The following is a 26,563-nucleotide window of genomic DNA, read 5'->3' on the forward strand; positions in this document are numbered from 1 at the left end:
GCCACTTTCTCTTGTGGACTTTAACCCCACCCAGTCACCAATTTTTTACCTTCCGTGGTGCCGGATCTCTCGTCAGCTCCCCTTCTTGGACCTTGTGAATCTGTTTGGAGAGAGCTGCAGAAAGTTCCGTCAATTATCAGACATTACAATTTGTTGTACATCAAGGGCGGGCATATGACCTCCCTCCCTTGGTGAACCAAGCATAATTCTTCCAACCATTATCTCATGAGGAGAGAGATGGGTGCCTGCACCTGGAGAGGCTCTCATGGCCAGCAACGCCAGGGGCAGGGCTTCAACCCAAATCAACTTCAAACCTGCACATACATTTGATTGGCGCGTTCCACGAGACTTTTGAGATTGTGGCCTGTACACTAACCCAAACTTGTGTACAATACCCAATCTTTCCTCCACCTGTCTCAGGTGTTGGTTACTGAAATGGGACCCGTTTGTCGGATCTGATTTGCCTTGGAACTCCATACCTTGGTATGAGTTCGGTTTGGAGCCACTTAATGATCGATTTTGCATCCTCCCTTGCTGTTGGCATTGCCTCAACCCATTTAGAGAACCTGTCTACCATAACTAACAGGTACCTATTTAGAGAACCTGTCTACCATAACTAACAGGTACCTTTTTCCATTTGTCACATTGTCTTGCCCCATATCTGTGTAATCTATGCTGATGTCCTGCTAACCCATTGTGGTCCAACAGTATGGACTGCTCCATGAGCATACGCTGAGTCGGTGTAGATGTTTACAGTCTTTCCTTCAGCTCTTTCCAGAGCTTGTGTCAACCCTATGAATACAGTTAACTGGGCTGATGCAGGTGTGTGATGATGGCAGATTCCAAAGTCACATGTGATCTATCCGGGAGCTGCTGCACCATTGCGTATGCTGCTATGTTCCCTTCCTCTCCTCTATAGCAGCATCCATCTGTGTATAACCATAGGTCCGGGTTGGTGAGTGGTTCGTTCCCCAGGTCAGGTCTCAGTTTCAGTTCTTGTGCAGCTCTTTCTGCACAGGAGTGGGGCAGACCTTCTTCAGCATTGAGTGCGTCTGCCATGTTTTTGTCAGTGTTGACAAATGTGATGTGTGATTGTGTGCATTTATTCTGGATTTTCGTTTTTCTTTCTGAATTCTTTGCTCATCAGATATGCTGCAACCCCATGGTGGGTGTGTATTTCCAATGGATGGCACATTACCAAGTGGGCTGTTTTTTAATAGCTTTTGCCACTACAGCTACATACCTGGAGCATGTGGTTTGTCCTAGTTCAATGTGGTCCAGTTTGGAGGAGTGATACATCACCACTCTACTCTCCCCCTCTGTTTTGTACCTTCTTATACTGCATCTTTCCCCCTGATCTATCTTTCATTCTCTGATCTAAGTATTCATTGAATTTGTGTTTGGGGACGGTGGTTGTGGCCATTTTGTCGTTAAGCTATGTCTGGCTCTTATGCTATTTTGGTGCACTTAGCCCATCACTGGCCAAAACTAACAATGTATCTCTGGTGCTGACACAGTCTTATCTCTGGTGTCTGTCTCCCCCTTGTGTACAAAGAATGTTATTGCTTTATGTTTGGCGAATTAATTAAATACTTTCCCAAAGTATTTCGGCAATATCCTTTTGGAACACTCTACTAGTATTATCTAGCGCTTCTATTTTAAATATAATAATAATTTTAGGAACTATTTTCAAACAGTTATTATTCGTTTTCACTTTTTCGATTATTTAAATACTTTGCCAAAACATTTCAGAAATGTCCTTTCGGGACATTATATTAGTATATTCAAGCGTTTCTAGAATAAATATTTAATTAATTCTAGGACTCATTTTTCTCAAAAACTAATTAAAAAACTGAAAACTCAAAAACTAACTTAATTAATTAAATACTTTCCCAAAGTATTTCAAACGTGTCCTTTTAGGACAATATATGGTGTATCCTAGCGTTTCTAGAATAATTATCAAATTAATTCTAACCCTTAAGGATTTACCAACAGCACGAGAGGGAAAAATCAGGTCAACTTATCAGCAGAAAATAGCTGCTTCTCTGACCCGGCGGTCACTTCCAACACAGCCTCAACTTAGCATATGGCTAATTATTAGCAATCGGCCTCGTGGAACGTTCAATCACTCACATTGATTTGGCGTTATCGACTTATCTCGGTTCTGCTCATGCAACTTATTTCATCGATTCCTCACTGGTATATCAGACTACTTGGAATACATTTCAGCATTTAATTCCTCACTGTTATCAGACTACTTGGAATACATTCAGCATAGCCTTCTGTCTACTGGAATGCCAACTCCAGTAGGCTCAGGTTCGCTATTACCACAATTCCTCACTGTTATATCAGACTACTTGGAATATATTTCAGTTAATTCCTCACTGTTATCAGACTACTTGGAATACATTCAGTTAATTCATTTAATTCCTCACTGTTATATCAGACTACTTGGAATATATTTCAGTTAATTCCTCACTGTTATCAGACTACTTGGAATACATTCAGTTAATTCATTTAATTCCTCACTGTTATCAGACTACTTGGAATACATTCTAATTCCTCACTGTTATCAGACTACTTGGAATGGGATTTTTAACGCAGATATCCTTACAGCATGCCTTAAATTCTAGACAATTCCACATAAATTTAGCAACAATTCACACTCACCTCAGTACTCCTGATCATAATTTAGATATTGGCTATTATACAATATGCAGATTTTGATTAAACCGGCTCTGCTTACCTTAATATTTTCGAGCTCTTTGATCAGTTTCCTGGGTGAGTTGAATCGCGATTCTCCTTCAAAACAGGTCACCTCTCCTTCTCGAATCTTTCTCCCACGCGTCTCCTGTCTGATCAACTTTCTATTGGACCGAAATCAAAGGTGTCTAATTACCATCCTCTGCTTACCAAGTCTGTTGATAAAACGTTTACTTGAGACAGGAGAACAAGTGGAGACATAGGACGAGGTGGATAATTTTATAATAAGGCCGTTTTATTCAAGTGTAAAGATATCAGGCAAAAACGTGCACGGCCCCTTTCTGTCAGATTCTTATGAAATCGTCGGAGAAGAGCCCGCTCTAAGCAGTACATACAGATTATATAGGCAACAAGCAAAGTAGGTTGATCTTGTCGTCTGGCCTTCCGATTGGTCGATCTGGGTCGTAGGTAGTCCTGTTCGGCCTGATGTCGACATTCCATTGGTTCTTGACATAGTTCTTTGTCTGGAGCTCCAACCCTGAGTTGTGTGTGTCTGAGTGATTGTCATGGGGGAGGGGAGTTGTGGGTGTCGTGCATGTGTCCAATGAGTCCAGCATATGTCCAATAGAAAGAGGGAGTGTGTATATTATGTCATCCATAGCTAATGTTGAGAAGTTGTCAAAACAAGTTACCAATATCTAATACAATTCCTTACACATATCATTACATACAGTATAGAACACCATCTAGAAGACAGAGACATATCATTACATACAGTATAGAACACCATCTAGAAGACATAGACATATCATTACATACAGTATAGAACACCATCTAGAAGACATAGACATATCATTACATACAGTATAGAACACCATCTAGAAGACAGAGACATATCATTACATACAGTATAGAACACCATCTAGAAGACATAGACATATCATTACATACAGTATAGAACACCATCTAGAAGACATAGACATATCATTACATACAGTATGGAACACGACGTACTGTAACGTCCTGACCAGAGTTCTTATGTGTTTTGCTTATTTAGTGTTGGTCAGGGCGTGAGCTGGGTGGGAATTCTATGTTGTGTGTCTAGTTCGTCTGTTTCTGTGTCCAGCCTAATATGGTTCTCAATCAGAGACAGCTGTGAATCGTTGTCCCTGATTGAGAATCATATATAGGTGGCTTGTTTTGTGTTGGGGATTGTGGGTGGTTGTTTCCTGTCTCTGTGTTTGTGTTCTGCACCAGATAGGACTGTCTCGGCTTTCACGTTTGTTATTTTGTAGTTTGTATAGTGTTCACGTTATTGTCTTTCTTTATTAAACATGTTGAACACTAACTGCGCTGCATTTTGGTCCTCTCCTTCATCCCAGGAAGAAAGCCGTTACACGTACAAGACATAAACATATCATTACATACAGTATAGAACACCATCTAGAAGACATAGACATATCATTACATACAGTATAGAACACCATCTAGAAGACATATCATTACATACAGTATAGAACACCATCTAGAAGACAGAGACATATCATTACATACAGTATATCATAGATGACATGTATAAATCCTTACTTTATATTTCCTGTACCACTTTCCATGACAGTAGCCTTATTACTAGTTAGGGTTACTGCTGCTAGTACAGTGGAAGAATGAGGCATCACAGTACTTGTTACACCACTGTACTAACAGGACCAATTACACACCAATAAACACACTGTAATGTAAAGTGTTACATCATTCTCAATGATCAGTCTATACATCCAGTATTCATTTCACCTACAGTACATTGTATCCACTTCAAGTCCCCCTCCCCCCATTGTAGCTAATTATAACACATTGTACAGTTTTACAACCACGTATGAGTTATTATGGAGGCTTATAGTTAGTGTCACAGCACATCAGTTTAAGACATTACAACATTCATTAAAAGCATTATAATATGTACTTCATAGAAACTGTTACTCTTTATATATTCTAAACACTCTATTTAATGTATTCCATATTAAGGGTCCTAACCTGGGAACTAAAATATGTGTCTCTATTAACATTAAAAACAGTTCTCTCCCTCTAATCCCACCCCTCTGGCAGAACCAGGAAGTCCCTCCCCTTCACAAACTCACTTCTGAGGAAACGAAACTGATCTGTGTCTCTGTGTTGTCTGTCTGTGTGAGAGTGAACTACCGTCCAAATGGCTCAGCAAGGAGTTCTGCTGAACCAGGACCAGTTCTGTTGTTCTGTCTGTCTGGATCTACTGAAGGAGCCGGTGGCTATTCCTTGTGGACACAGTTACTGTAGAATCTGTATTGAGGGCTGCTGGGATCAGGATGTTCTGAAAGGGGTCTATAGCTGTCCTCAGTGCAGAGAGACCTTCACTCCAAGGCCCACTCTGAGGAAAAATAACATGTTGGCTGAGCTGGTGGAGAAACTGAGGAAGGCAGGACTCCAGGCTGCTCCCCCTCCTGCTCTGTGCTGTGCTGGACCTGGAGATGTGGCGTGTGATTCCTGCACTGGGACCAGAAAGCAGAAAGCCCTCAAGTCCTGTCTGGCGTGTCTGGCCTCTTACTGTGAGTCTCACCTCCAACCTCACTATGAATCTCCTGCTTTCAAGAAGCACAAGCTGGTCAAAGCCACCGCACAACTACAGGAGAAGATCTGCTCTCATCATGACAAACTGCTGGAGGTTTACTGTCGTACAGATCAGCAGTGTATCTGTCTGCTGTGTACAATGGATGAACATAAAGGCCATGATACAGTGTCAGCTGCAGCAGAGAGGACTGAGAAACAGGTAAGACCAGAACAACTTGTTGGTGACTGTCTGATAAACAAAGAATTAAAGATACAGTAGGAACTAAAACTGTTTGACTATGAGATCATTCAAATTAAATTGATCCTCAGCAGAACAAATATGAACACAAACCTTGATTATGTTAACCCAGATTCTCCAAATGTATCACCATTTTCTAAAGTCAAACACTATTATCATTCTGAATGCCCTTTAATGAGTCCAAAGTTCAGTCTCAACTCCTTGATACGTTTACACCGAATGTTAAAACTATAATCATTCACATAGCAACATAATAATATCATTTCACACAGATACATTTGAATCCTTACTCTCTATGGGCCCGATGTCACATTACTATACTATTGATCTACTGGACTAGTAAAGCTTGATAGCTCATTGAAGAGTGATTCTCCACAGAGGCAGCTGGGGATGAGTCAGCAGATGGTCCAGCAGAGATTACAGGAGAGAGAGAAGGAGCTGAAGGATCTCCAACAGGCTGTGGAGTCTCTCAAGGTGAGTATTGTTGACCAGAGGAGACACACCATTACACCAAGAGGACATTCCCGATTGGGCCGACACTGAATTTGAAGTCACAGGCGGGGCTACGTCATCACAAAGCCTTGAGTAACCATGACTGACTCATGTCCCCTATACATTAACATGGAGCTCTCTCTGTCTCTCTCTCTCTCTCAATCCAATTAAATGGGCTTTATTGGCATGGGAAACAGATGTTTACAATGCAAGTGAAATAGATAATAAACAAAAGTGAAATATACAATCAGAAGATAACAGTAAACATTACACTAACAAAAGTTTCAAAGGAATAGAGACATTGCAGGAGCAGATAGGGTCAAAGCAGTTGAATGGGGTAGTGAGTTTTTAATGACTGCAGGGTTAGTTGGAAGGGGTTTTATTTAGTATTATTATATTTTCTCCTTTTCCCATGTTGTATCACAAAGTAAATAGATTTATATTATAGTCCAGTTGGGGGAGGTAATGCAACATATTGGATGCCAACTGCCGTTAAACTCTAAAGAAGAATAAAAGTTATATTAAGGGGAATACCTAGTCAATTGTACAACTGAATGTATTCAATTGAAATGTCTCTTCCCCATTTAACCCATCCCCTCTACATCAGAGAGGTGCGGAGGGCTGCCTTAATCCACATCCACGGCACCCCGGGAACAATTTCATTCATTAATTAACAAAAGTTAATTGCCTTGCTTAGGAGCAGAATGACAGGTTTTTACCTTGTCATCTCGGGGACTCGATCCAACAGTCGTTCAGTTACTGGCCCAATGTTCTAACCACTAGGCTATGGCTAGTGTTGTAAAGATGTAAATTCAATTCAAGGGGCTTTATATAATATCTTAACATTCCCAAAGCAAGTGAAGTAGATATTAAACTAAAGTGAGGAGTTGGTTGTGTGTGGGTGCTGTGGGTCGTGAGGAGGGATACTATACTTTTTCTTTACTTTTGGTTCTTGCGTATTTTCTTTGTATTTCCAAATGTATTTTCTCATGGTGGAGGGTTTGTTTGTTGCAATTGGTTTTCAAGTGCTCTGGCTAGGTGCCAAGCCTTTTGCATTTTGGTACACCAGAAGTACATTCATTTCCAATGGAACCCTGCGTTTTCCTTGCAGCATTGCGTTGCAGAGGAAGTTGCAGTGTGTTCGTTGTGGTGCGTATGTTGGATGTATCATATGCGTCAAACTGTATGTGTAGATGGCTTGACAGAAATGTTTGTTGCATATATATCCAGCTGCGTACTATTTTGCGCAAAACTCCATCGGTGTGATCAAGGCGTTCAAGGTTAATCAGGGGGAGATTTTGTAAGTTTACTAACACAGATAGTTTATGGTGTTTTGAGGGGACATAGAGCATAATGCTAGTGCAGACAAGTGGGACCAGCCGGCAGCGGGGGCTAGGACTAGACTGGACACAATACATTAAAGCCTATTAGGACTCGGGGCAGAGCTCTTGTTCCCAACCCCCCCGGTGGTCTGCTTGCGGAACTGCAAGCAGAACAAGTTAGTGATTTTTTATCTGGTCGGGGAGTCACTGGCTGAGGGCGGCGGGGACTGTACCTGCCTGTCCAGGAGGGGGGACCAGGCCTGGTGGACCTGGAGAGCAGGGTGGCAGCGTTCTGACTCAAAGCAGCACAGAGGCTACTGTACCGTACGGAGGTGGGCTTAGCGGGAGTGAAGGGGCATCAGTGGCAGGGGGTTGTGGGGGCTGAGAGCATGGCAGGGTATAGGTGGAGGGTGCTCTATAAGCTCCCAGTGCTGGAAAGGTCAGGGGTCATCCAGTGGAGGGTATTACATGGAGCCCTGGACACCAATAGCTGGTTGGCTCGGGATGACCTGGGAGTTGGGGAGGGGTGTCCGTTTTCTGCAATGACAGACTGTTCATCATGTTTTGTCTGTGTTGCCAGGGTAATGCCATTACTGTTGACGCCTTAGGGTTGAGTTTGAGTTTTACAAAATGATCAACGGTGTGGAGATGTTTCAGGAGGTATGGGGGCTCAGGGGGGCTGTCTGTACGGCTGGAGAGGAGGGGTTGGATGTACGGTTGGAATGTGGTGCTGGATGGTGTATTGTACTGTGGTGTTGGGTACTGTATAATGTGGTTGTGTGGATGTTGTGGGGGCACGCAATGTGTTTTTAGGAGGAGGGGGGTGCTATGAGGATAGCTCATTAAAGTAAGACAAGTCAGTCTCTCTCTCTCTCTCTCTCTCTCTCTCTCTCTCTCTCTCTCTCTCTCTCTCTCTCTCTCTCTCTCTCTCTCTCTCTCTCTCTCTCTCTCTCTCTCTCTAACTCTCAACAGCGCTCTGCACAGGCAGCAGTGGATGACAGTGATCAGATCTATACTGAGCTGATCCGCTCCATTGAGAGAAGGCGCTCTGAGGTGAAGGAGCTGATCAGAGCCCAAGAGAAGGCTCAAGTGAGTCAAGCTGAAGGACTCCTGGGGCAACTGAAGGAGGAGATAGCTGAGCTGAGGAAGAGAAGCACTGAGCTGGAGCAGCTCTCACACATAGAGGATCACATCCATTTCCTCCAGGTAACTAAACTGTCTTGTTACATGTGATATGAAATTATCTTAATGTGAAACTATTCATCTCAATCATTATGTTGTCCTGTCCCTCTCTCTCTGTCCCTCTCTCTCTGTCCCTCTCTCTCTGTTTCTTCCCTCTCTGTGTCCCTCTCTGTCTCCATCTGTGTCTCTCCATCTCTGGCTCTCTCTCTCTCTCTCTCTCTCGATCTCTGTCTCTCTGTCTGTCTCTCTCTGTCCAGAGTTATCAGTCTCTCTCCAGTATCAGTGTATCTTCAGACTTACCCAGCATCGTTGTCCGTCCTCTTCAGTACTTTGGAGATGTGAGTAAGACTGTGTCTGAACTGAGAGAGAAACTAGCAGACTTCCTTAAAGGAGAATGGACCAAGATCTCCACTACAGGTGTGTTGAAAATAATAAGAACATCAACTTTAGACAATTGAAAGTTCCCTACTAGACATATACATGTGGAATATGGTATGATGATAACATTCCCTCTCTCTGTCAATGTGTTTGTGTGTCTGTAGTGAATATAGTGGAGGTTGTACTGCCTCCAGAGCCAGAGAAGACCAGAGAACAATTGTTACAATGTGAGTCTCTTTATCGTGAAGTAACTAACAGTCTCTTTTTACTGACACTCCTAACAATCCCTCTAGAAATATATAGCAATAGTAGATCTAATCAAAGACTGGGTATCTATTTGACTCCTCATATTTCTCATATTTGATCTCTGCTGTGCTCTAATCAAAGACAGGGTAGATACAGTATCTGACTTAACTTATTGTTCTAACTCCCCTCATTGGTCTCTGCTCTGCTCTTCTCCCAGATTCCTGTCAGTTCACACTGGACCCAAACACAGCACACACTCACATGTCTCTGTTTGAAGGGAACAGAAAGGTGACCTGTACAGGCAGAGCCCAACCATATCCTGATCACCCAGACAGATTCACAAACCATTGTCAGGTTCTGTGTAGAGAGGGTCTGTCTGGACGCTGTTACTGGGAGGTGGAGTGGGGTGGGTCATGGGTTGATACAGCAGTCTCATATAAAGACATCAGCAGAACATGGACAGATAATAGATTTGGAGACAATAACAAGTCCTGGAGTTTACTGTGCTCTAGTGATGGTTATTGTTTCATACACAATGATGTTGAGACTAAAGTATCAGACCCTCAGTCCTCCAGAGTAGGAGTGTACCTGGATCACAAGGCAGGCACTCTGTCCTTCTACAGTGTCTCTGACACAATGACCCTCCTCCACAGAGTCCAGACCACATTCACTCAGCCCCTCTATCCTGGGTTTAATCTCTATAATAGTACTGCTGAGCTGGTAAAACTGTAGTAGGGTCCACATAGATACTAGTCATGCTGGTGTAGTCTATAGCTGAGCTGGTTAAACTGTAGCAGGGTCCACATAGATACTGGTCATGGTCCCCAGATGTGATGATTCATTCTGCTCTGTTTTATGTACAATGTTTTGATCTTAAGATGTTACGAATTAAAATTCAATGCATTCATATTTTTTATTGATAGTATTGATAGTATTGATAGTATTGATAGTAAAGCCCAGTTTGGACTATCAATACTGGTACTGTATATAGAACCTTAGTGAAGCCCAGTATGTACTAAGGTTCTATATATAGTACCAGTATTGATAGTCCATACCAGGCTTTACTATCAATACAGGTACTGTATGTAGAACCATAGTAAAGTCCAGTATGGACTAACAATACAACGTGACCATTTAGAATGAGGCCCAGTTCAATGAGAGGAAGTCTTAACAGAACTGGGGGATGACAGCCATGAAGTGGGTGAGTGGAGATCTAATATTGTTTTGGTGCCAATTACTACAGCATGATATTGTAATAAATCTACACCCTATTCCCTATGTAGAACACTACTTTAGACCTGGTCAGAAGCACCGTAGTGCACTATGTAGGGAATAGGGATGTGTTATGCTCACATATTCCTTTATCTCCACAACTTTATCTGATTCTCTCTCTAGCTCTCCCACTTTCCTTCATGGATTTATAAGGAAATGACTGGTATATGTAAACTCCCTCTACCCCATGTCAACACCAATCCAATGCTTTTACATTTGTGATGAGTAGTGAAGGAATGCTACACTTCAGGAGGAAGGAGAGATTATTGGGACGCCCCCATGGAGTGATGATAGAGGGATGTGAAAGAGTAATGGTTGTACTGGAATTATTTATTCTCTCATTATTGACATTCTTTTTCAACATAATTCAAGTAAATAAAATAATTACATCCAGGAAGTATTCTGGTAACAAAGTAAACCTGTATTAAATCACCATAAAATGTACAATTAATTCCATAGCTTAACATGGGAAATGCTCCCTCCCTCCTATAAGAGTCATTGAAGTGTTAGTTGAGATAGGACCCTGCCTTCACAGGGGGATATTTGTTGGACCCGTCACAACAGGTGATGAGGGCCTCATCCTCCAGCTGCACATAAAAATCCAGGGACTGCAGTGTGATCCAGTCTCCAGCAGGGGGCAGTAAAACCCTATGGACCTGAAAGGGAAATTGAGGAGTAAAAATGTCACAGGAAGGCCAAAAAGGTCATCAAGGACAACAACCACCCGAGCCACTGCCTGTTCACCCTGTTATCATCCCGAAGGTGAGGTCAGTACAGGTGCATCAACGCTGGGACCGAGAGACTGAAAAACAGCTTCTATCTCAAGGCCATCACTGTTAAACAGCCATCACTTACATTGAGAGGCTGCTGCCAACATACTGACTCAAATCTCTGGCCACTTTAATAAATGGACTTAATAAAGGTATCACTACTCACTTTAAATAACACCACTTTAATAATGTTTACATATCCTACATACTGTTCTCAAATTAAAATAATGTATTTTATACCATCTATTGCATCTTGCCTATGCCGCTCGGCCATCGCTCATCCATATATTTATATGTACCATATTCTTATTCCATCCCTTTACTTTCGTGTGTATAAGGTAGTTGTTGTGGAATTGTTAGACTACTTGTTAGATATTACTGCACGGTCGGAACTAGAAGCACAAGCATTTCGCTACACTCGCATTAACATCTGCTAATCATGTGTATGTGACCAATACAATTTGATTAGATTTGATTTTGACATTGATGTTTCCACAGAGACCTGAGTCATATTCACTAGGCACCAAACTGAAGAAAATGAACTGAAACAGGGAGGGACTAACTGAAACAGGGAGGGACTAACTGAAACTAACTGAACTTAAGAAAATGAACTGAAACAGGGAGGGACTAACTGAAACAGGGAGGGACTAACTGAAACAGGGAGGGACTAACTGAACTTAAGGAAATGAACTGAAACAGGGAGGGACTAACTGAAACAGGGAGGGACTAACTGAAACAGGGATGGACTAACTGAAACAGCGAGGGACTAACTGAAACAGGCAGGGACAAACTGAACTTAAGAAAATGAACTGAAACAGCGAGGGACTAACTGAAACAGGGAGGGACTAACTGAAACAGGGAGGGACTAACTGAAACAGGGAGGGACTAACTGAAGTTAAGAAAATGAACTGAAACAGGGAGGGACTAACTGAAACAGGGAGGGACTAACTGTACTTAAGAAAATGAACTGAAACAGGGAGGGACTAACTGAAACAGGGAGGGACTAACTGAAACAGGGAGGGACTAACTGAAACAGGCAGGGACTAACTGAACTTAAGAAAATGAACTGAAACAGGGAGGGACTAACTGAAACAGGGAGGGACTAACTGTACTTAAGAAAATGAACTGAAACAGGGAGGGACTAACTGAAACAGGGAGGGAATAACTGAACTTAAGAAAATGAACTGAAACAGGGAGGGACTAACTGAAACAGGGAGGGAATAACTGAAACAGGGAGGGACTAACTGAAACAGGGAGGGACTAACTGAAACAGGGAGGGAATAACTGAAACAGGGAGGGACTAACTGAACTTAAGAAAATGAACTGAAACAGGGAGGGACTAACTGAAACAGGGAGGGACTAACTGAAACAGGGAGGGACTAACTGAAACAGGGAGGGACTAACTGAACTTAAGAAAATGAACTGAAACAGGGAGGGACTAACTGAAACAGGGAGGGACTAACTGAACTTTACATTTCTGTTGTTGAACATAAGAAAATAGATGTTTGTTTTCGTTTTATGTTGCTAAATGTTTTTGCTACACTGTGCCCTAACGAATACAACCCTGTATTCAAATTCTACATGCAATTAGCCTGTAACGTCTTGTATGATCTTATCAAGTAAAGGTATTTCTATTGGAAGGGCAATTCTCACCACTGAGAGGAAAACATCACTGGTCCACCTCTGCATCAGGTCAGCTATGTTGATCAGTACTGTCCCAGGGATGCTGGGAGCAGAGATGAACTCCCCTGACCTGGTACCACCTATGGAGTTGTCATTTTAATATCAGTTTAACCCCATTACTGCTATAACACACACAAACCATGTTAAGTCACCACAGAGAGAGAAAGAGAGAGACCCAGACTCAACGGTTAGCTTACCATTTGAAGTACTTTATTAGGCCTACGTGGTCTAAAAGGAAGGACAAAACAATCAGGAGGATCCACTTTTACAGACATGATTGTCACGGCTGTTGAATGAACTGAACCAAGGTGCAGCGTGGTGAGCGTACATTTAGTCTTTTATTCGAAATGACGCCGACAAAACAATAAACAATACAAAACAAACCGTGAAGCTTAAGGCTAAGTGCCATCAAACAAAGTTAACCTCCCACAAACACAGGTGGGAAAAAGGGTACCTAAGTATGGTTCCCAATAAGAGAAAACGATAGACAGCTGTCCCTGATTGAGAACCATACCCGGCCAAAACCTAGAAATAGAAAATCATAGAAACCCAAAACATAGAATGCCCACACCAACTCACGCCCTGACCAGACCAAAATAGAGACATAAAAAGGATCTCTAAGGTCAGGGCGTGACAATGATACAGACCCACTGACAGCACATTGACCAAACAAAACAACCAGGAGGATCCACATTAACAGACATGATACAGACCCACTGACAGCACATTGACCAAACAAAATAACCCTGTCAATGTGAGCTGGAATTACATGGGTCGATTATAAAACTGTTTGTTGAACACAAATATTTGAATTGGAATAGACTGTCACTGGCAACCATGGTTACGAGGAGGGGATACTATAATATAATGTTGTTGGGTCTGTAAAATCACTCTCCTCGTGGAGAAAAGCACCAGAGAAAAGCATCAGAGAAAAGCATCATTCTAACATTACCTCAAATCATTAATAAGATACTAATGAGATGGACCTTTATAAGCAATATAACAACGCAGATGTACAAACTATGGCATATATGACGATAAGAGGTTTAAGAGGCAAGACGTCATTTAAGAGGACATTAAGACATGAGCGAGCTGAGACGGATCTAGCCTATATGCTGCCTATTTGTTCAGCACTTTTGAAATGGACAGCGACATAATTCAGAATATGGGCCGTTCTTACAATATTCTCCCTGTACACCAAGTCAGAACAGTAGGCTAAATTAACAGGGGCACATAAGCAAACAATGAAAGCTTTTACAAGGGGGCAGGTAAGCAAACAATGAAAGCTGTTACAATATTGGAATATGAGATTTCTCAGATACAGGCTATGTAGGTTAGATGTGCACCACCAAGTCAGAACAGTAGGCTAAGACATGAGGGAGAAACGGACCACATTCTTCGGGTGATGCACATGGGCTACCAACTGCTTACTACACAACATACACTTAGTATTATTTTCTTAGCTACAGTATTTACATCTCCCTGATATATTTTAGCCGTACCCTTATCCTACTCCTCCTCTGTTCCTCTGGTGATGTAGAGGTGAATCCAGGCCCTGCAGTACCTAGCTCCACTCCTATTCCCCAGGCGCTCTCTTTTGATGACTTCTGTAACCGTAATAGCCTTGGCTTCATGCATGTTAACATTAGAAGCCTCCTCCCTAAGTTTGTTTTGTTCACTGCTTTAGCACACTCTGCCAACCCGGATGTTTTAGCCGTGTCTGAATCCTGGCTTAGAAAGACCACCAAAAATTCAGACATTTTCATCCCCAATTACACGATTTTCAGACAAGATAGAACGGCCAAAGGGGGCGGTGTTGCAATCTACTGCAAAGATTGCCTGCAGAGTTCTGTTTTACTATCCAGGTCTGTTCCCAAACAATTTGAACTTCTACTTTTAAAAATCCACCTCTCTAAAAACAAGTCTCTCACCGTTGCCGCCTGCTATAGACCACCCTCTGCCCCCAGCTGTGCTCTGGACACTATATGTGAACTGATTGCCCCCCATCTATCTTCAGAGCTCGTGCTGCTAGGCGACCTAAATTTGAACATGCTCAACACCCCAGCCACCCTACAATCTAAGCTTGATGCCCTCAATCTCACACAAATTATCAATGAACCTACCAGGTACCACCCCAATTCCGTAAACACGGGTACCCTCATAGATATCATCCTAACAAACCTGCCCTCCAAATACACCTCTGCTGTTTTCAACCAAGATCTCAGCGATCACTGCCTCATTGCCTGCATCCGTAATGGGTCAGCGGTCAAACGACCTCCACTCATCACTGTCAAACGCTCCCTGAAACACTTCAGCGAGCAGGCCTTTCTAATCGACCTGGCCGGGGTATCCTGGAAGGATATTGATCTCATCCCGTCAGTAGAGGATGCCTGGACATTTTTAAAAAATGCCTTCCTCACCATCTTGAATAAGCATGCCCCATTCAAGAAATTTAGAACCAGGAACAGATATAGCCCTTGGTTCTCTCCTGACCTGACTGCCCTTAACCAACAGAAAAACATCCTATGGCGTTCTGCATTAGCATCGAACAGCCCCCGTGATATGCAACTTTTCAGGGAAGCCAGAAACCAATATACACAGGCAGTTAGAACAGCCAAGGCTAGCTTTTTCAAGCAGAAATTTGCTTCCTGCAACACAAATTCAAAAAAGTTCTGGGACACCGTAAAGTCCATGGAGAATAAGAACACCTCCTCCCAGCTTCCAACCGCTCTGAAGATAGGAAACACTGTCACCACCGACAAATCCACTATAATTGAGAATTTCAATAAGCATTTTTCTACGGCTGGCCATGCTTTCCACCTGGCTACCCCTACCCCGGACAACAGCACTGCCCTCCCCTCTGCTACTCGCCCAAGCCTTCCCCATTTCTCTTTCTCCCAAATACAGTCAGCTGATGTTCTAAAAGAGCTGCAAAATCTGGACCCTTACAAATCAGCCGGGCTAGATAATCTGGACCCTTTCTTTCTAAAACTATCTGCTGAAATTGTGGCCACCCCTATTACTAGCCTCTTCAACCTCTCTTTCGTGTCGTCTGAGATTCCCAAAGATTGGAAAGCAGCTGCGGTTATCCCCCTCTTCAAAGGGGGGGACACTCTTGACCCTAACAGCTACAGACCTATATCTATCCTACCCTGCCTTTCTAAGGTCTTCGAAAGCCAAGTCAACAAACAGATTACCGACCATTTCGAATCCCACCATACCTTCTCCGCTATGCAATCTGGTTTCAGAGCTGGTCATGGGGCACCTCAGCCACGCTCAAGGTCATAAACGATATCTTAACCGCCATCGATAGGAAACAATACTGTGCAGCCATATTCATTGACCTGGCCAAGGCTTTTGGCTCTGTCAATCACCACATCCTCATCGGCAGACTCGACAGCCTTGGTTTCTCTAATGATTGCCTCGCCTGGTTCACCAACTACTTCTCTGATCGAGTTCAGTGTGTCAAATCGGAGGGTCTGTTGTCCGGGCCTCTGGCAGTCTCTATGGGGGTGCCACAGGGTTCAATTCTTGGACCGACTCTCTTCTCTGTATACATCAATGATGTCGCTCTTGCTGCTGGTGATTCTCTGATCCACCTCTACGCAGACGACACTATTCTGTATACTTCTGGCCCTTCTTTTGACACTGTGTTAACAACCCTCCAGGCGAGCTTCAATGCCATACAACTCTCCTTCCGTGGCCTCCAATTGCTCTTAAATACAAGTAAAACTAAATGCATGCTCTTCAACCGATCGCTGCCTGCACCTGCCCGCCTGTCCAACATCACTACTCTGGACGGCTCTGACTTAGAATATGTGGACAACTACAAATACCTAGGTGTCTGGTTAGACTGTAAACTCTCCTTCCAGACTCACATCAAACATCTCCAATCCAAAGTCAAATCTAGAATTGGCTTCCTATTCCGCAACAAAGCATCCTTTACTCATGCTGCCAAACATACCCTTGTAAAACTGACCATCCTACCAATCCTCGACTTCGGTGATGTCATTTACAAAATAGCCTCCAAAACCCTACTCAATAAATTGGATGCAGTCTATCACAGTGCCATCCGTTTTGTCACCAAAGCCCCATATACTACCCACCACTGCGACCTGTACACTCTCGTTGGCTGGCCCTCGCTTCATACTCGTCGCCAAACCCACTGGTTCCAGGTCATCTACAAGACCCTGCTAGGTAAAGTCCCCCCTTATCTCAGCTCGCTGGTCACCATAGCAGCACCTACCTGTAGCACGCGCTCCAGCAGGTATATCTCTCTAGTCACCCCCAAAACCAATTCTTCCTTTGGACGCCTCTCCTTCCAGTTCTCTGCTGCCAATGACTGGAACGAACTACAAAAATCTCTGAAACTGGAAACACTTATCTCCCTCACTAGCTTTAAGCACCAGCTGTCAGAGCAGCTCATAGATTACTGCACCTGTACATAGCCCATCTATAATTTAGCCCAAACAACTACCTCTTTACCTACTGTATTTATTTATTTATTTATTTTGCTCCTTTGCAACCCATTATTTCTGTCTCTACTTTGCGCTTTCTTCCACTGCAAACCAACCATTCCAGTGTTTTTAGTTTTTATTTTACTTGCTGTGTTGTATTCACTTCGCCTCCATGGCCTTTTATATTTTTATTTATTTATACATATATTTGTTTGCCTTCACCTCCCTTATCTCACCTCACTTGCTCACATTGTATATAGACTTATTTTTTTCACTGTATTATTGACTATATGTTTGTTTTACTCCATGTGTAACTATGTGTTGTTGTATGTGTCGAACTGCTTTGCTTTATCTTGGCCAGGTCGCAATTGTAAATGAGAACGTGTTCTCAATTTGCCTACCTGGTTAAATAAAGGTTAAATAAATAAAAAATAAAATAAATATATTACATCATTTATGCAGCAGCATACTAGACATATTTATGGACCATTGTTATGCCGTGCTCACATGAACAGGAAGTTGGCACAGCGGTCCTTCTTGTGGGAAAACTTCTCAATGACTTTATCAAAGTCGGGCATTCTCAGGATGAAGTCATGCTGGATTGACAGCATGGCCAATGCATTTAACCTTTTCTGACCCATGGAGTTGCGTATGAAGGCTTTTATCCTTTTAAGGTTGAAAAGTTTCTCTCTGACTCGCCGATTGTCATCAGAGTGAAGATGATGATTTGGCCTCCTGCAGATTGTTCTCGTAGACTGATTTCAATCAAGTGTTGTTTTCCAGTGTGCAGCCCAGGATGCAGGTAGACAGTGAACAGCTCCCTGTTCAACTTCTCCTGGTTGCCCTCAGGCCATAGCTTTGTAGTACACTGGAGTTGTGTGGTGGGAAAGGAATCCTAGCGTTTGGACACCAGGTACATTACCACTCATCACCGCTGCCCTGTCACAGGTTTGTACAACTTGACATGCAGTGGTGCTAGGACTTGTTTGATAGTGTTGGAGAGGCCAACACCAGTTTTGTCCTTCACCTCTACAACAACCTCTCACACACTGTTGTCTGGTAACATGTAGCACAGCACTATCACCATCTGTAATTTATAAGAGACGTCAGTGGTCCCGTCTGCCTGTACAGACACAAAAGGAGTCTATGAAGACACTCTGTCTGTTCCAATGGAAGACACTCACCAGCTCTATGAAGACACTCTGTCTGTTCCAATGGAAGACACTCACCAGCTCTATGAAGACACTCTGTCTGTTCCAATGGAAGACACTCACCAGCTCTATGAAGACACTGTCTGTTCCAATGGAAGACACTCACCAGCTCTATGAAGACACTCTGTCTGTTCCAATGGAAGACACTCACCAGCTCTATGAAGACACTCTGTCTGTTCCAATGGAAGACACTCACCAGCTCTATGAAGACACTCTGTCTGTTCCAATGGAAGACACTCACCAGCTCTATGAAGACACTCTGTCTGTTCCAATGGAAGACACTCACCAGCTCTATGAAGACACTCTGTCTGTTCCAATGGAAGACACTCACCAGCTCTATGAAGACACTCTGTCTGTTCCAATGGAAGACACAGAGGTTTCAATACCTTGGGATCTTTGTAACAACAGGCCTGAATTGCCTTTTCAAGGAAAATTATCTCCCAGTTCTTGATCGAATTGAGAATGATCTCTGAACCTGGATCTCCCTCCCAATCAGCTTAGTGGGAAGAATCAATGTTCTGTATGAACATCCTCCCTAGATTCAACTATTTATTTCAGATGCTCCCATGATATCGCCCAGTTTCTATTTTCAAAACAACCAACCAAAGCATCACCAAATGTATATGGGCCAATAAAAACCCTAGGATCAAGTTCTCCACTCTATTGCAACCTGAATCTAAGGGTGGTCTTACCATTTCCTGCCTTCAATTGTACTACTGGTCTGCCCAAATCCACAACATGTTAACATGGATCACAAAAAGACAAGACTCAATGTGGATTCAGATAGAGGCCCAATCCTGTGGTTCATTGTCCCTAAGCTCAATTCTATTCATGAATAACTTTAGTGAAGTGGTCAACATCGCCAGAACCTTTGTGATTTACAGCACCCTACTAGCATGGAAGGACTACAGGAAATACCTTGACAACCAGGCTGCATCACATCCGGTCCTGATCGGGAGTCCCATAGTGCGGCTCACAATTGGTCCAGTGTCGTCCGGGTTTGGCCATCATTGTAAATCAGAATTTGTTCTTAACTGACTTGCCTAGTTAAATAAATGAAATAAAGTAAAAATTAATCCCAGATATGCTCTCACTCACCTATAGTATACAACTCAGACTTGCCAAAAGCCCTGAGTGATTCCACTCACCTATTGTACGCAACCCAAACTTGCCAAAAGCCCTGAGTGATGCCAACTTTCATCTTTGGCATTCTCTAGTGTTCAGAACCTTTTCAGACCTGTTACATCAGAACACTACTACACTGAAAGCCTTTCAAGAGCTCTGCAGTGAATTCAATGTGCCAAGATCCAGTTTGTTTTCATATCTTCAGATTAGACAGGTCATTTCCTCATTGACTTCCAAGGGGAGGTTTAGAGCTCAGCTGAATGAAGTTGAGAGCCTTCTTGCTACAGAACAGTCCATCAAAGACTACATCTCCTATATCATATATCTCCTTTCTGAGAATGTGGACTCCTCCTTTACTCCTGTAAAATGAAATAATCTAATTACACATTCTATTACACCTCAGTGAGACTCCATAGAATGAGTCCTTTTAAATTTCTCCTGATTGTAAAAGATGTACCTCTGAAAGTGGAACCTATATTCATCTATTTTGGAGTTGTAGAGAGATTACCAGATTTTGGCAATCTATACATACTGCCGAACTGAACATATTAGATATACAGTTTGATAGGACCCAGTGTCTCTGTCTTCAATCTATACATACTGCTGAACAGAACATGTACCGTTTGATAGGACCCAGTGTCTCTGTCTTCAATCTATACATACTGCCGAACAGAACATGTACCGTTTGATAGGACCCAGTGTCTCTGTCTTCAATCTATACATACTGCTGAACAGAACATGTACCGTTTGATAGGACCCAGTGTCTCTGTCTTCAATCTATACATACTGCTGAACAGAACATGTACCGTTTGATAGGACCCAGTGTCTCTGTCTTCAATCTATACATACTGCTGAACAGAACATGTACCGTTTGATAGGACCCAGTGTCTCTGTCTTCAATCTATACATACTGCCGAACAGAACATGTACCGTTTGATAGGACCCAGTGTCTCTGTCTTCAATCTATACATACTGCTGAACAGAACATGTACCGTTTGATAGGACCCAGTGTCTCTGTCTTCAATCTATACATACTGCTGAACAGAACATGTACCGTTTGATATGACCCAGTGGCACTGTCTTCAATCTATACATACTGCTGAACAGAACATGTACCGTTTGATAGGACCCAGTGTCTCTGTCTTCAATCTATACATACTGCTGAACAGAACATGTACCGTTTGATAGGACCCAGTGTCTCTGTCTTCAATCTATACATACTGCTGAACAGAACATGTACCGTTTGATAGGACCCAGTGTCTCTGTCTTCAATCTATACATACTGCTGAACAGAACATGTACCGTTTGATAGGACCCAGTGTCTCTGTCTTCAATCTATACATACTGCTGAACAGAACATGTACCGTTTGATATGACCCAGTGTCTCTGTCTTCAATCTATACATACTGCTGAACAGAACATGTACCGTTTGATAGGACCCAGTGTCTCTGTCTTCAATCTATACATACTGCTGAACAGAACATGTACCGTTTGATAGGACCCAGTGTCTCTGTCTTCAATCTATACATACTGCTGAACAGAACATGTACCGTTTGATAGGACCCAGTGTCTCTGTCTTCAATCTATACATACTGCTGAACAGAACATGTACCGTTTGATATGACCCAGTGGCACTGTCTTCAATCTATACATACTGCTGAACAGAACATGTACCGTTTGATATGACCCAGTGGCACTGTCTTCAATCTATACATACTGCTGAACAGAACATGTACCGTTTGATAGGACCCAGTGTCTCTGTCTTCAATCTATACATACTGCTGAACAGAACATGTACCGTTTGATAGGACCCAGTGTCTCTGTCTTCAATCTATACATACTGCTGAACAGAACATGTACCGTTTGATAGGACCCAGTGTCTCTGTCTTCAATCTATACATACTGCTGAACAGAACATGTACCGTTTGATATGACCCAGTGGCACTGTCTTCAATCTATACATACTGCTGAACAGAACATGTACCGTTTGATAGGACCCAGTGTCTCTGTCTTCAATCTATACATACTGCTGAACAGAACATGTACCGTTTGATAGGACCCAGTGTCTCTGTCTTCAGTCTATACATACTGCTGAACAGAACATATAGTCTGATATGACCCAGTGTCTCTGTCTTCAGTCTATACATACTGCTGAACAGAACATGTAGTCTGATATGACCCAGTGTCTCTGTCTTCAATCTATACATACTGCTGAACAGAACATGTACCGTTTGATAGGACCCAGTGTCTCTGTCTTCAATCTATACATACTGCTGAACAGAACATGTACCGTTTGATAGGACCCAGTGTCTCTGTCTTCAATCTATACATACTGCTGAACAGAACATGTACCGTTTGATATGACCCAGTGGCACTGTCTTCAATCTATACATACTGAACTGAACATATACAGTCTGATATGACCCAGTGTCTCTGTCTTCAGTCTATACATACTGCTGAACAGAACATATACAGTTTGATATGACCCAGTGTCTCTGTCTTTTTAATCTCCAGCAGGATTTTGTTCTTGATCCAGACAGAGAACACGTGTTTATGACATCACATACTGTGATCCAGACTGAGAACATGTGTTTATGACATCACATACTGTGATCCAGACAGAGAACACATGTTTATGACATCACATACTGTGATCCAGACAGAGAACACGTGTTTATGACATCACATACTGTGATCCAGACAGAGAACATGTGTTTATGACATCACATACTGTGATCCAGAAAGAGAACATGTGTTTATGACATCACATACTGTGATCCAGACATAGAAAATGTGTTTATGACATCACATACTGTGATCCAGACAGAGAACATGTGTTTATGACATTACATACTGTGATCCAGACAGATCATTATTTTTTATGACATCACATACTTTGATAAGAAATGTATTCTCCTACTGTGGTCATCTACTTCTTCTCCTACATTTAAAATGTGGATTGACCAGATTGTTGACTTTCTTCCTTGAAAGCTCACTGATGACCTCTGCAAGAGACAGCCCAGGTTTGATAGACTCTGGTCTCCATTACTCAACTATATTTCACATTGGACAGAGAGAATGGACTGATTAGGGAAATGAGTGTATGTACATGTTGTGTAAGGTGCTGTAAAACTAATTCTTTACTCGTTGACTCAGCTAAGGCTGGAAATAGCTAACATGATCACAGTGCTGCTGCTGCAAATCTGTTGTTTTGTTTAATTTTATTATATTATTTATGTCTGAATGTGGGATGTGTTTTGTTTGTTGATTAAACAACTTAATACAACTTTAAATTGAAATAAAAGAATGTGACCCAGTTCAATGGGTCTGAACAGAACTGAGGGATGTCAGCAACTGGAATATAATTAGTTTGTGATTCATTGTTAATGGATTTTCAATTAGGAACACAGAGGAACAACCTGACAACACACATAACAAAATTACAATAACAACAAAGAGGAGGACCCCACTAAAGTCATTACCATATTGTCATGTTGTAATGACAGGGAGAAACAATCTAACATCTAGAACACTACTGTAGATCTGGTCTAAAGAAACCTAGTGCACTATGCAGGGAATAGGGAGCTATTTGGAACAGAGACACTAACTCCTGTATGAACATCTTTCTCTCCCTCATCTGTCTGATATATCTGCCCATTTCCCCTCTCATCCTCCCTTTTCATTCTATTCTATCAGCCACACCACTAGCTCACCTCCACACAATACATTTACAAGTTAAAGACACACCTTGGAATAAATAACAAAGGAAAACTATTACTACATGAAGTTTAGTGTTGTATTTTTTATTTCCCATCACCATAAATCATATTTAATCACTGAACAGTAGCAGACCTAACTTCATCTGTTCCTGACTCTGGATAGTGGATTAATAAGACCATCAATCTCCAATGATATTAAAGTACTATTCTGAACATTACTGATATACTGAGTGGCAAGTCAAGATATCTGCTGGTTTTATTGTTTGGTCAACAGCACCACCTGCTGGACAGGTTTAATGTTGCTTGACTGAGCAGTATGGGAGGATGAAAGATGCCAAATTTAGGGCTGGTTCCTGGACATCTACATTGAACATACCTTTTAGTCCAGGACTAGTTTTAATCTGTGTCTGGGAAACCAGACCATATAGTTTTGTAGAAAGTAAGTGATACCAGCTTGTAATTGGCTAGTCCTGAATTGTCCTTTTGTTCCTGGACCATTTTCCATGCAGCTCCAGGTGACAGAGAACACATCAATTAGGGCCGAGCCTACAAGCTGTTCAATGATACTGAGGAGAATTACATAGAGACAGAGAACCAACTGAGAAAACATATCAATGGCTCTGAATGACAACCAATATACATCAACACCACACATCATGATTCATGGAAATGCACAAGATTAAAACAATATGAATGTATTGAATTTTAATTCATAACATCTTCTGAAGATCAAATCATTGTACATAAAACAGAGCAGAATGAATCATCACATCTGGGGACCATCACCACCAGCATGACTAGTATCTATGTGGACCCTACTACAGTTTAACCAGTTCAGCTATAGACTACACCAGCATGACTAGTATCTATGTGGACCCTACTACAGTTTAACCAGCTCAGCTATAGACTACACCAGCATGACTAGTATCTATGTGGACCCTACTACAGTTTAACCAGTTCAGCTATAGACTACACCAGCATGACTAGTATCTATGTGGACACTACTACAGTTTAACCAGCTCAGCTATAGACTACACCAACATGACTAGTATCTATGTGGACCCTACTACAGTTTAACCAGCTCAGCTATAGACTACACCAGCATGACTAGTATCTAAGTGGACCCTACTACAGTTTAACCAGCTCAGCTATAGACTACACCAGCATGACTAGTATCTATGTGGACCCTACTGGTTTAACCAGCTCAGATAGAGACTACACCAGCATGACTAGTATCTATGTGGACCCTACTACAGTTTAACCAGCTCAGCTATAGACTACACCAGCATGACTAGTATCTATGTGGACCCTACTACAGTTTAACCAGCTCAGCTATAGACTGCACCAGCATGACTAGTATCTATGTGGACCCTACTACAGTTTAACCAACTCAGCTATAGACTACACCAGCATGACTAGTATCTATGTGGACCCTACTACAGTTTAACCAACTCAGCTATAGACTACACCAGCATGACTAGTATCTATGTGGACCCTACTACAGTTTAACCAACTCAGCAGTACCAAAAAAGAGATAAAAACAAGGATAGAGGGGCTGAGTGAATGTGGTCTGAACTCTGTGGAGGAGGGTCATTGTGTCAGAGACCCTGTAGAAGGACAGAGTACCTGCCTTGTGATCCAGGTACACTCCTACTATGGAGGACTGAGGGCCTGATACTTTAGTCTCAACATCATTGTGTATGAAACAATAACCATCACTAGAGCACTCTAAACTCCAGGACTTGTCATTGAGTCCAAATCCACTATCTCTCTCTGTTCTGCTGATGTCTTTATATGAGACTGCTATATCAAAACACTCCCCACTCCACTCCACCTCCCAGTAACAGCGTCCAGACAGACCCTCTCTACACAGAACCTGGTAGTAGTTAGTAAATCTGTCTGGATGGTCAGGATGTGGTTGGACTTGGTCTGTATAGGTCACCTTTCTGTTCCCTTCAGACAGAGAGAGGTCTGTGTTTGCTGTGTTTGGGTCCAGTGTGAGCTGACAAGAATCTGTGAGAAGAGCAGACCAGAGACCAATTAGGGGAGTTAGAACAATAAGTTAAGTCAGATACTGCATCTACCCTGTCTTTGATTAGAGCACAGCAGAGATCAAATCAGAGAAATATGAGGAGTCAGATAGATACCCAGTCTTTGATTAGATCTACTATTGCTATATATTTCTAGAGGGATTGTTAGGAGTGTCAGTAAAACGAGACTGTTAGTTACTTCACAATAAAGAGACTCACATTGTAACAACTGTTCTCTGGTCTTGGGCTCTGGAGGCAGTACAACATCAACTATATTCACTACAGACACACAAACACATTGACAGAGAGAGGGAATGTTATCATCATACCATATTCCACATGTATATGACTAGTAGGGAACTTTCAATGCTCTAAAGTTGATGTTGTTATTATTTTCAACCCACCTGTAGTGGAGATCTTGGTCCATTCTCCTTTAAGGAAGTCTTCTAGTTTCTCTCTCAGTTCAGACACAGTCTTACTCACATCTCCAAAGTACTGAAGAGGACGGACAACGATGCTGGGTAAGTCTGAAGATACACTTATACTGGAGAGAGACTGATAACTCTGGAGAGAGAGAGAAAGAGAGAGAGAGAGACAAAGAGAGAACATGTTATGGGAATTTTATGAATAATGACTAAATGATGTATACATTTAACGTAGAATTATAACTAACAAATTATATCCTGTCTGATGAAGAATGTTTGTCCATAAGAAAAAGGGACTGTTGGTAGGCAAGGAACTGTGGCAGACAACTTGTGACCACTGTGAAACTGATAACAGGGAAGGAAGTTTCCCCACCCAGGGAGGGGAAGACCTTGGGCTTGTAGTAGATTGTATAACAGGTGGCAGACAAATATATGAGAAGAAGACTTGCGAACTAAGTTGCCATTGTATCTAAGAGGAGGAGGGAAGTTTATGACGAAATGTGAGTTATATAGACCAATGTACCGGAAATGATAAGGAGAGCTCTCTAAATAAACATTCCTGATAATTGTAGCTGGGCCTCCGCCTGATTCATTTCAACCAGTTTCTTACAAATTCTGGTTTTCAGGCTAAGTAATTCATTAAATTGGGTATTATGAACAACTGAGAACAAAATTATTGTAACAGAACAGAACCAAATGATTGAGAGTT

At 42.2% G+C, this 26,563-nt stretch overlaps 2 protein-coding genes across 2 annotated transcripts in view; one reads left to right on the top strand and one right to left on the bottom strand.

The window, feature by feature from the left end:
- Positions 1–4,860: 4,860 nt before the first annotated feature.
- Positions 4,861–10,827, top strand: LOC139577514 (tripartite motif-containing protein 16-like). Its single transcript, XM_071404555.1, has 6 exons — positions 4,861–5,503; positions 5,921–6,016; positions 8,329–8,562; positions 8,796–8,955; positions 9,081–9,143; positions 9,380–10,827. The coding sequence occupies exons 1-6, from the start codon at positions 4,907–4,909 to the stop codon at positions 9,892–9,894; spliced, it is 1,665 nt and encodes a 554-aa protein (XP_071260656.1). The 5' UTR covers positions 4,861–4,906; the 3' UTR covers positions 9,895–10,827.
- Positions 10,828–23,732: 12,905 nt separating this feature from the next.
- LOC139577521 (tripartite motif-containing protein 16-like) overlaps positions 23,733–26,563 on the bottom strand; it is a 35,164-nt gene continuing 32,333 nt past the window's right edge. Inside the window, exons 4-6 of the mRNA XM_071404565.1 lie at positions 25,834–25,993; positions 25,649–25,708; positions 23,733–25,412 (exon numbers count right to left, since the gene is read on the bottom strand). Of these exons, the coding sequence (XP_071260666.1) occupies positions 24,898–25,412; positions 25,649–25,708; positions 25,834–25,993 (735 nt within the window). The 3' untranslated portion in view covers positions 23,733–24,897. The remainder of the gene's footprint in view (positions 25,413–25,648; positions 25,709–25,833; positions 25,994–26,563) is intronic.

Source organism: Salvelinus alpinus, chromosome 6 (genome assembly GCF_045679555.1).
Source record: "Salvelinus alpinus chromosome 6, SLU_Salpinus.1, whole genome shotgun sequence".
In the NCBI taxonomy this organism is placed as follows: Eukaryota; Metazoa; Chordata; class Actinopteri; order Salmoniformes; family Salmonidae; genus Salvelinus; species Salvelinus alpinus.